The following is an 11631-nucleotide window of genomic DNA, read 5'->3' on the forward strand; positions in this document are numbered from 1 at the left end:
AAAATTCATTCCACTGACTAAAACCTCAATTAAACCGATAGATACTGAAGTCTGATGATAATAATTATCTATATTTAGAGCTATAATTGATCGTCATTTTGGTTAGATTAGAGCGGGAGTCCAATTCCTGCTCTAGGCTAATTTCATTGATGGTCTAAATATAGTTAAAAGTTTTTTCCAGCAGACAGAACCAGCGCTTCCGAGAAAAGGAGTTAATAAAAATAAATGAAATGTTATGATAAACACATTTCACAGTCACTGATCTATGAAATTCCTCCGGCCACAATCAGATGCCTGTTTGTCTGTCTCTTTCCCTGTCTGTCTTCCACACACACCGCAGCCAATCGTTTCCCCATGTTCGTCTATGGGGTGCCTGAGCAGTGCTGTACCGTTTTTCATTCGGGGTCTGAGTTTTAGTCTGGTCCCCAAGCCCAGCCAATCACACGCAGACACTAAACCACATCACCGCTCTTCATTATTGCTGCCACACTATGAGGGAAGTTGAATTGTGTTTCGAACAAGCATTTTAACAGCGTTTTAACAGAGATGAGACAGCCACTGGCTGTCATCTCTATGTCTCCCTAGGTTTCCTCCAGGTGCTCCAGTTTCCTCCCACAAACCAAAGACATGCCAGTCAGGTGAAAAGAAAAAAATCTGAATTTCCTGTATTTATCTGTATGTGTTAGGCCTGTGATTTGCCTGGAAGCCCATTATGGTGAAGTTGCTCTAGTGCGATGTTATAATTAAGAAAAAGGAAGGAACAATTTGCATCACTGGCCCCCCTAGAGGCTTGGAACCCAAGTGCAGTTACCCATCCTGCACCCTGATGTCCTGCCATTGGTTCCAAACCAGCGACATGGCGGCCGGCATCATACCACTGTAGACGCCTTGACCTGAAATTATTAACACCATTAGGTCACTGGAAATATTTCGAAGACAGAGACTTTATGTTGTTACTGCAAGCTCAGTCTTCTTGCAGTTATTCCACATGGCATCCTCAAGGGTTGCTCTTGAAAAAGATTCCTCTAAAGTCTCCAAATGCTCAATGCCAACGTTTGTCCTCTATTCTTAGATCTGTCCCTGTAGTAGCGGTTAGAAGTTAATAAATGTTAATAAAGGCATTCTATTTTTAGGAGCTTTCACTTGTAAGTATCCATTAATTATAGCGTCATCTCAAAATCAATATAGACTATTGCCATAGTTCACATCCTGTTGTCAGTGTATGATAATTATAAGAATATCGATGGCAAGATTAAGATAATTCATTTTCATTGAGTGTTTCTGCAGACTTTGCAGACCTTCTCTCTGTGAAAATAAAGTCCACAGACAGCTTTGAAGCTGTGCTGAATTTAATTACTACCTTGCATTAATGACTTAGTAGGTTGAAAAACCCACAAGTTAAGCCTATTTTATGTGGACTGCTTGAACATCATATGCTTCCATTTTCTCCAGTTTGTTGGCAAGCTTGGTATTTCTTGATCCTCCCACCGCTCTCATACTTAGCCTAAATAAGTGCTCCACATTTATGGAAAAAACAGACTTTTCTGTTGACTTTGCACTGCTGCTGCAACAACAAGCAGGAACTGTTATCTTACAATATATGCAAATTAATTAGGAAGCATTATATTGGACATTATATGATTGACCTTCGCCGATTGGTCTATTGAAACACTGCTTGATCACCCCAAAGCCGCCACGCTCAGTTTGCTCATGAATATTGCTTTATAGCGCCACTTTTATTGCAAAACGGGGACTTTCACTGGACACTCCCCTAAAACCTTGGACGTGGATATCTGCGTCTCTGATTGGTTGTGAAGCCCCAACCGACAACACCTGCTTAACTCCTTCATCCAAATTGACACCCGGGGCTCTGAGAAATATAGGCAGCATCCCTTCCAGCTCATGCATTCAGTCCCACAGCTGCCCCACTAGACACCAAGCCGCAGCTGCGCTGATCACTGATCCAAGGTGAACCCTCACTCACACACACACACACACACACACACATACACAGAGACACACACACACACACACACACACACACGTATACGCACACACACTGCCGGATCTTTGCTGGAAATCGGAGCACACTACCGGGGACGCAATGATGGTCAAACTGGCCGTGGCGCTGCTGGTTTTGTCAGTGCTGGAGCAAGTGGCGGGATCGGATAATATCGATATCCATGACAGCCTCCCGGAGAAGCCCGTGATCCAAAAAGGACGCCTGTCCCTGCAGAATACAGGTATGAACTAAGTGTCAACAGAGTTAAGAATGTGGAGATTCTCCGTTGGCGCAACTGCTCGCACGTCTCCGTGGGTTTTGTCCATACACGTGTTTCATTGGCTGCAAATTAAAACCATGCCGGGGACTCGTCCGGGCGATAACTTAAATCCCGGCGCCACGGTTCTCACGTATACCCGTTTCGATCAATCAGAAAGACGATATCTTGTAAATACTCACAGACAGAAATCCAATATGTTCGTAAACTATTAATAGAATGGCACAAGGTAATAGGTAATGTATACGGGAGCGCATCTAGGTGTGCGTGCGGGTGCGCTGGTGTGCGTGTGTCAGCGCGTTCTAGGTAACATTTTCAGAGGTTTTCTGGACGAAATCTGGGTTTTCGCGGGTTTTTTCCAAGCTGTCTCTTCAAGTGATTGTTGAGTGATGTGTCCACGCAGCTTAGCGGGGCAGTAATGATTGTAGTAGCGTGGTTCAGCGCTGAAGGCGAGCAGGACTTTTATTTCTTGAACCAATCATCTGGGGGAAATACCGTAAAGACAAAAGCGCATCTTGCCTAATAACCACAAAGCACATTGGACTGCTATCTCCGAAAGTCTTTTTGCCTATATTGGCTGAACCTCCCCTCCCTCTCTCGTACTCAGCATTACTTACGACTCATCATGTGGACACGTGGTAAAATATTACAGCATAATTGTTTTCTTGCCTCCACAATGAAAAAAAAAAGGGGACAAACTCTAACGCAGGTTTCACAACAGAGACCCCGGTAGCACCACCACTGTGTAATTCAACGCACGTTGCGGCCAAGCTCGTACGATCCAAGCACATTCCCGTGATGCCAAAACCAGCATTGCTGACAGCGGCTCACTTTTCCTGCGCACTAAAGTTAAACTCGGTGCCTACAAACCCCGCAGCAGATCTCCCCTACCCCCCCCCCCCCCCCCCCCCCCCCCCCCCCCCTTCTACTATCCCCTCAAAACAGAGGCTCTTTGTTGACAAGCGTGATTTCTCAAAAGTCACATTCGATCATTCTTTTCTCTCTTCTTTACGCAACGGCGCGCACTTCCGACTGAGGGGGGAAATGTTCTTACGCCCGTAAGTTATGAGCTTCAAGGCAAATCACGCGTGTAATTATGTTTTTACTTAAGTCAACAGTTACGATCTGTGTAGGCTACGACCCGTTGGCTGCCGAGCTAACCTGCAATTTGCCATATTATCTTAAGAGTAAAGCACTCCCAACGCTGTCACATATGCTAAGCAGCCGTTTCTGTGACAGGTTCCCTGCTGCTTGTCAGATGTCTCATAGTACAAGCTCTAGGACAGCAATTTGGGGCTAAAAGAGAGACCTTCACTTTCACATGGTAATTTCTGTCCTCCAACGTCCGTTTTATTCCTGTCTTTCACAGCCACAGTAAAGAGAAACATCAGTAAAGAGAAAAGGGCACTGGAGAGCCAGCCAGTGATGTGCAGGAGCTGATATTATGTATTCACATGACATATACTTGCATGTTCCCCCAAGTGCCTGCATTGCTGCTGTCGCTTAATGAGGGGACCTTTTTTTCTCTCTCGATCTTGTCATTTCATTATGCAATCTCAGGTTGTATTTGAATGCAATCATGCGGGACTTGCTGTTGCACATTCAGTTGACGGACAATAGAGATGACCGCATTTGTCTCCTCCACAAGTAGTCATGGCTGTATCTGCAATGCACCATCCCATCTCAATGCTATAGGCAGTGCAGATGGATTGTGGTGCAGAATGACGCCGTAATATCTGTCGAAAAGTGTTCCTCTGCAGGAACCCCTCAGCTTGGGAAATTAGACCGCCCCCCCCCCCTCCCCCCACCCCCCACACACACACACACACACACTCCGACCCCCCCACCCACCCTGCATCCCTTTTCTCTCTCAGTCTCTAGGTCATGAACAGGCGAGCGACCGCCTGTGTCTGTGGTAATAGTTATAGGCCACATCAGCTTTGTGATTCGTGCACCAATCTGAAGTGCCAAAAGTGGAGTTGTGCCTTGAAGCTGTGTGGACTTCATTGCCGACACGCCTGCAACAGTCTGCCGCTGTCTCTGCTGTGAACAGATGATAAGGTCCCTCCCCCCTAACCTGTTCTCTCTTTCCAGCTGAGATCCAGCACTGCCTGGTGAGTGCAGGGGATGTCGGCTGTGGTGTGTTTGAGTGCTTTGAGAATAACTCCTGCGAGATACGAGGGCTACAGGAAATCTGCATGACGTTCCTGCACAATGCTGGCAAATTTGACTCTCAGGTACTAAACTGGTCCGTCTGTGTGTTTTGCAAAAATGGTATAACCAGAGGCAACATTCCTTTTCTTGTTTTTGCTGCTCCACACTCATCTATGGACTGATTTCTTTACTTTTGCTTTTTTTTTTTCTTCTACGAAACTTAGAACTTTTTCTAGAAGTGAGATCTTACATACACTTCTCCTCCTCATCTGTTTTCCTCTCTTGGGAAATTCACTTGGTATACAGTTTGCACTAAGGGTCATGAGCCAGTTGGCCAGACGCCTAGTTTGCTCCCTTTTCATACATAGCAAAGGCTGAAGCCCTGCCAAGCCGGGTCTGAGTGGGGTCTTCACATTTCTATAGGGTCAGCTTCTAGGAACCTTTGGCTGACAAATCCAGAAGATTTCAGCAGCAGAGTAACACAATTCATTGCTATTCATGCAGAATTCCATCACCCCATTCTGTATTAGAAGTGTATAGCTACACATGCATACAAAGTTTCCTCCAATGCATCCACACATACTCTCAGACACTACTGAAACCGACGCATATGAGTTAAAATAACCAGCCAGAGGGTTTTCTTTTGTGGATGTGTGTGCTCTCAGGTTTTAACAACGTCAAGGAACGTTGTCTTGATTTCACTCAACAGTTGTGTCTCTTTATGTACATAGGGGAAGTCCTTCATCAAGGATGCTCTGAAATGTATGGCTCATGGGCTACGGCACAAGTTCAGCTGTATCAGCAGGAAGTGTGTGTCCATTAAAGAGATGGTGTTCCAGCTCCAGAGAGAGTGTTATATCAAACACAACCTGTGCTCTGCCGCTAAGGACAATGTGGCCGTCATGGTGGAGATGATCCATTTCCAAGATCTCTTCCCTAAAGGGTGAGTGGCTGCTCTGGACAGCATGTTTGGATACATTTTCACGAGCATGTCCCTTCTCTTTTTATCTCTGAGTGTTTACCTTCCCTGGACTCTTCTGCCACTTTAAGCCTGTTCTCTTCTTCCATGTATAGTAATAGCGTCATGCCATTTACTCCTGTCATTTCCTAGACCTAGATCTATTGTGCTTCCAAACATGAATAAGCTTCATGTGGGTTATCTGCCTCTCTCTGCCCAGCCCATATGTGGAGCTGGTGAATATTCTCCTGAGCTGTGGCGAGGAGGTGAAGGAGGCACTGACACGGAGTGTCCGGCTACAGTGCGAGCAGAACTGGGGGGCTCTGTGCGACAGCCTGAGCCTCTGCTCCTCCCTCGCTCCGTCTCCCGCCGGCTCTGCCATCGAACACCACCGCCGCCCCTTGCCCTCCCATCCTGAGCCGGAGCACACTCGCCCCCCGCGGCAAGGTGACAAGGAAAAACCCGCTAAGGCCGGCTTCAACGCTCACCCACGCAATCGCAGTCAGGGACCCCGCCGCCAGAGTCCAGAGGCCGGAGTTGTGACTGAGCAGGAAGACCCCAGGGCCACCGACATCCGGAGGTGAAAGCGCAGGAGACGGTACCGACCTTTGACTCCCTACAACGTATAAAAACCACACTTGCAGACTTATGCACACTTTCACACAAAACCACATGCATACACACACACACACACACACACACACACACACACACACACACAACACAATCCCAGACAGACTGAGCAAAAGGAAACAAGCCCCGCCCTTTCCTGTCCTTATTCCGCCCTCTCCAGTCATTCCAACAATCCCACATAGTAAACTTGCAGGGTAATTGTGGTGTAGCGTGTACTGTCATGCCAGACCGTAGGCCTCGATTGTTATTATCATAATTATTTCAACTGTTAGGATTATTTTTGGCTCTAATATAGCATTTCTCAAATCATACTTACTGTAAGATTTGATTGTATTTGTATTATTTATTTTATCCTGTATGCAATGTTGAAGTATCAAAATGTACATAGAAATATACTTATCTATATTTATATAAACATGTATAAATATAGTTACAATATGCAATACTGATATACTATAGATGACATAGTAGATGGTGTGCGGTCTGTTGTTCTCCTCACAGTATTGCACCCATCACACATCGGTCTGTAGATATGTAACATACACCATTTGTTGTTTCAAAGTGGGAATGTGTATTATAATTACAGATACTTCATGATTAAATACATATTGTACAGGTTTCAAGTCCAGTTCTGGCACATATGAATTGTAGTGCATGATGGGCCACGAAGCCAACAAACTTGTGCATTCTTAAAGTGAAAATCCACTCTAAAGAGGATGCAAAAGTAATACTATGAATATGGACGGTTATTTCACACATGTATGTATTGATAAGTCTTTCACAAAGCTAGAAACAAGTGAGCCGGGGCTGATCTCTGACGTCAACAAGCACTGCTGTCTGGGCAGAAATGACTGGGAGACAAACACGCACTCTCTTGTTTCATACGTATTAGTGCAACTCTGACACGACGCAAAAAGTATCACGTCGCTCTCATTCATTGTTAATCGTACCTTAGAACGATGTCTCGGTGACAATCCAGATTAACGTCACGTTTATAGCTTCAGGAGACGTCATTGTTCTTGTTCACGAATGATAATTGAACTGTCCAATGTTATGCATTATCTCTCTTTGAATTGGTTTTCCCGTCTTACTGTCAGCTATCGGTGAACAACAGCAAAGAGAGGATGTTCAATCAAGTCACACACATCAAGGTGCCTAAACTTGTTATTGTCCACAGTGACCGCTTCTCTGTGATTTTAAGTGAATGGATGATACTGTGTCGTGGGGAGATTTAATGTTGAGCTATTTTACGACGATGTTGAGCCACAGAAGTCTTCGATTTTGCACTTTGGATGATTGTCAGTTGTGTGTTGGGCTGCTGCAGGTTAGGAGAGAAGACCAAGTTACCAGAGCAGTCACCCTGTAAACCAGACCTTACTGTATAGGATGTTTCATTTGAGCAACCCTGGTTTCCCTTATCAAAAACGGCAGCAAGTTTTGTATCCCCACGTGCTCCTTCGGACCAGATTGAGCCCCTTCCTCAGAAGATCAATGTTGCCTTTTTGTGGTGTCCCAGTGGGCAGGACAGAGGCTTGACAGAAACCCTCCAGATCTCTGGCCCCTCTAAATTAGCCCTTATTCCACTCTGGTCCTTTACCTAGGTCAGGAGAGACATGAAGGCCTGTTATTCTACTCGTTAGAGCCGCAGGCAACGCAGCGAGGAACCAGGAACTGGGTTAAGTCCACACACGGGGGCTCTGGTGCTGTTATTCTAAATGTTATATTTACTGAGGCCACCAGAGAATTCCTCTGGGACACAGCCAAGAGCCAGCAACACAGAGGCAGAGGGGAGTGCAGCGAGAAGGAGAGAGACAATTTTTTAAAATGTGATGATTCACTCCATCTTTTACTTCTCCTAGTACTCTTCTTCTCTCCCTCCTTTAGGTCACAGGCAGGCTTTCACCATTTCAGGCCGGTCACGTGCTTTTAGCTGTGGAAGTGCAGTTTGTGAACACATTACACCACATGCTGGGGTGCGATTGGTGCAAAAAAAATAAATAAAACCTGCTTAGATTGTGTTGCTCAGTTAAGGGTTTCTTTCATGTTTCTATTTGATGTACTTACAGTAAGGTAATGCTTTTCCTCCCAATCATTTAGAGACTATTATAAGCACAGAGGCTTTGAATCATCTGTGAGGCTTTTCAGGCTTTTCTTTCGTTTTTTCTTTATATTCTGTTGTGGAAGTTGGGATTCCTGTGACATCCCAGCACAAGACATAAGCTAATCCTATTGAGAATGTACTGTATGTGTGTGAAGTGACAATCTGTTCAGCTCTCTGTCATTAGGTTTGATATGGCCTTTTTTTGTAATAATGTAGTGGCTTGAATGGCTTTTCTTTATGTGTTCAGAGGAAAATAAAACTAACCACGTTTCAGTTATTGTTAGTGTTCCATCACCATGTTACGTCTTTTCCTCCGTTAAGCACAAGGACTCTGCTCTTACCTTTGAAAATACAGGACATGGTCTAGAAGTTTGTAACTCACCTGTAAGACATTGGGCATATGATCCTATCAATATCTTTGGACTCATGGAGTCAAATGTATCTTGTTACCATTAAAATATTTTTGTCTGTATTTGTGTGCATCAATATAGTTGTTTTTTTTAAACATTGAAGTAGTATAAAATCGTGGCATAAACACCATGACATTGTGCGTCAGATGAAGAGTTCATACAAGAGGACGTGACATTCAGTGGTAAATCAACGATCTCTGAGCAGGTTAGCAGAGAAGCCCTCTGTCGTCTCAGGTATACACACAAGTTAGTTTGCCTTGTTTGACTTGTCGCCTCTGACGGGCTTTGTTTAGAGTTTCAAGGGCTGGAAATATCCTCCCCATCGAAAAGGCCTAAACATTTACGTCAGCTGCTCTGGATTGTATGCAATGCTTGGGATGGGTTCAGGGTGTCAGCTTTTATGAATTGTCCCAACAGTGTACATTGCCTCACTAAACATTTAGACAGTCCTCTGATTTTAAAGGTAGACTTCCAACTGTTGATTTGTAGCTTTGAGTCATTCAAGGGTCAAGTTAAGTGTACTGAGGTGCATTTCTACTGGCCATATATGGGAATTAGACACACAAATCCTGCCCTCATTTTTTTTTAAAGAATGTATGAGTGGCAGGGCTACATGACACAAAACACATCATAAAGCTTCTGTGATAACAGCCCCTCTGCCGTTCAGTGGGAATCTGCCCTGCACATTCCGTCACAGCGACACCAGCTCTTAACAAGTCATCTCTGAGTGTGTAGTGATGCGAGATGACCACTGGGTGGGGACATCTCTCTTTTTATTGACATGAAGGCAGCTGGTGGGAGCAGGTGCAAGTGATTGATTTGTAATAGGAGTGAGTGAGTTACTTGATTGAAGCTACACATGCTTTTGAAACTGAAATGAATAGTTGATTTAGGTATTTGATGTCTCGGTTTTTGATTTGAAATTTGAATCTAAAGTGTCTTCACTTCCTGTTGTATTCATTTCTCTTGGATAAGGAAGCACACATGAACAGCACATCTCCAAACAGTCTAATAAGGAAAAACAGATGCACTTCAATCATGTTTCATATTAAAGGGGGACTGAGTTTAGTCATCACAAAGAGTACTACCTTGCCTTCATGTCTTCTGTGGCTCTAGCGGAGCTTTAGAACGTTTGAAATAGATGATCTCATTTATTATCTCAGTTTGGGGGGAAAACACGATCAAGTTGCATTATTGAAAATCGAGCATTATTGCAGACTGACCCAGATTAGGATCTAAAAGTCAGGATATCTGGTTCTCTGCGGCTTCAGGTTTGACCCTTCTTTTAAAAATCTGTCTCTTGTGAGTCCCCCTTCTTTATGGTACCCCTTTAGCCTGTCTCCCTATTACACACTTGATACATAGCAAAAACAAATCTGTTTTGCTCGTTCAGGCAGAAAGCACATTGCTGGGATGACCCTATTTTACGCCATTTGTAAAATAGGGTCTAATTTCTCAATATGTTCCCACGCTTATCACACACAAATTATAATAACTGCAATAAATCAACCGTCCCAGTGTCAACAGAAAGTGAAATATATATATATTATTCCCCCTGCCCCCATATGAAAAGGGCAATGTGAGCTGCTTGCTGACGTCATGGCCTGTACACTGTTGGTGTCACACATTATAGTCAGGGAGCTGATAAGAAAGGCTGCGATTACAGTGTGTGGGAGAACGTATGCTGTGTCACACTCAGCTTGTTGTAACAATGCGTTGAGTCTGAGATGGATGACCTCCCGGCCAAACAATGGGCTGCCGGCTGGACCAGAAATCTCCCGGTTTGCATGGTTGGTATGGCAACGTCGCTCTATCAATACGGAGGCAGAATAAGTCACAAATGAGAGGAGGCTGAGCAGCAGAGAGAGACGGCGCTTCTGAGAAGAGAAACCCGAGATAGCCGGCCCGGGGTGCTTTGTGAACATCTGCCCCGTGCTCCAGTCTGAACTAATGAATTAATGACTGGGTGCCTAAGTTCCATGGATGAATCATTAAAGAACCACACAGGGTGAACGGGTGCACCCCGCTTCTGTCTCCTGTTGAGCATCAGAAAGATCAATGTCCTATATTTACCTGAAGTTGGAACAACAAACTGCATAAAATAAGTGGAACCTAATCAGCAAAGCTCAGTTTCACTGGGGAATACAGAGCGAGTTGCTCTCAGGGAAGAAAACGCTGACGCAACTCACTGTGCTCAAATTACTGTCCGCCTCAAAAGAACTACAGCAGGCAGCAGCACACATAAGATGGTGGAGCCCGACACACATTCAGACTCGCAACCTACAACATACAGTGTACTAACTGGTATTAAAGTCAACAGAGTGCCATAGCTACCACTGGTTTGCTGAGTTGGTAGATATTGGCCTGACAATATCATCAAACCAGTAATACGTGAACCAGCAGTCTGTTATTTTTAAAGAAGCTCAAGATACTCTGCTGTGTGTGTCGTTAAACCACCCCGACAGGCCCTGCTGCACATAGGAGAGGGGTGGGGTGTGCTACTACAGTATACAAATGAAGGGTGGGTCTGCCTTGGGGGACAGGGAGACTATGTTAACAAGACTGACTCAACAAGCAAGCCTCTGGAAAGTGACAGGAACTGACTATCTCTTTCAGATACTTTTTAGTACATGGTAAAACCAGTATGTCAAGCTTTTTTCATTTTGATGAGGGATTGCAGTCAAATTGCGTTAAGAGAAAAAAGTCACCTGACGGCCTACATCTATCAGACGGCCTATCCTTGTGGTGATGTGGCAAAATCATGAAGGTATTCTATTTGAACTGGCTTTGAAACTCCTTGTCTAAATAAGGCAACCTTTGCTCATGCTCTCACAGACAAAATGGTCGACATTCAAAACAACATTACTGACCTGCACAGGAATTTGTTGCTCAAGTTCATGTTAATATGACACAGGACCCAGCAGTGTTTACTAGGACTGTCTAAATGAGTCCCTTTTTCTTGGGTAGCTTTAACACAAGTAATTGTACTCCCACCTGCGTAATGTATACTGTAGGTCTAGCAGTAGTACTTCTATTGAAAAGGATACTCTTTCCTCTCTTGGTGAAGGATCATTAAGCTGTTAATGAATTGGCTTC

The 11631-nt window shown here is 44.5% G+C and overlaps 1 protein-coding gene across 1 annotated transcript; it reads left to right on the forward strand.

Moving 5' to 3' along the window:
* The first annotated feature begins 1849 nt into the window (after positions 1-1849).
* stc2a (stanniocalcin 2a) lies at positions 1850-8587 on the forward strand. The gene is made up of 4 exons (XM_031857970.1): positions 1850-2243; positions 4374-4516; positions 5165-5376; positions 5612-8587. The coding sequence occupies exons 1-4, from the start codon at positions 2105-2107 to the stop codon at positions 5973-5975; spliced, it is 858 nt and encodes a 285-aa protein (XP_031713830.1). The 5' UTR covers positions 1850-2104; the 3' UTR covers positions 5976-8587.
* Positions 8588-11631: the final 3044 nt, after the last annotated feature.

This window comes from Anarrhichthys ocellatus, unplaced genomic scaffold, assembly GCF_004355925.1.
Source record: "Anarrhichthys ocellatus isolate YVR2014 unplaced genomic scaffold, GSC_Weel_1.0 scaffold19, whole genome shotgun sequence".
Classification (NCBI taxonomy): Eukaryota; Metazoa; Chordata; class Actinopteri; order Perciformes; family Anarhichadidae; genus Anarrhichthys; species Anarrhichthys ocellatus.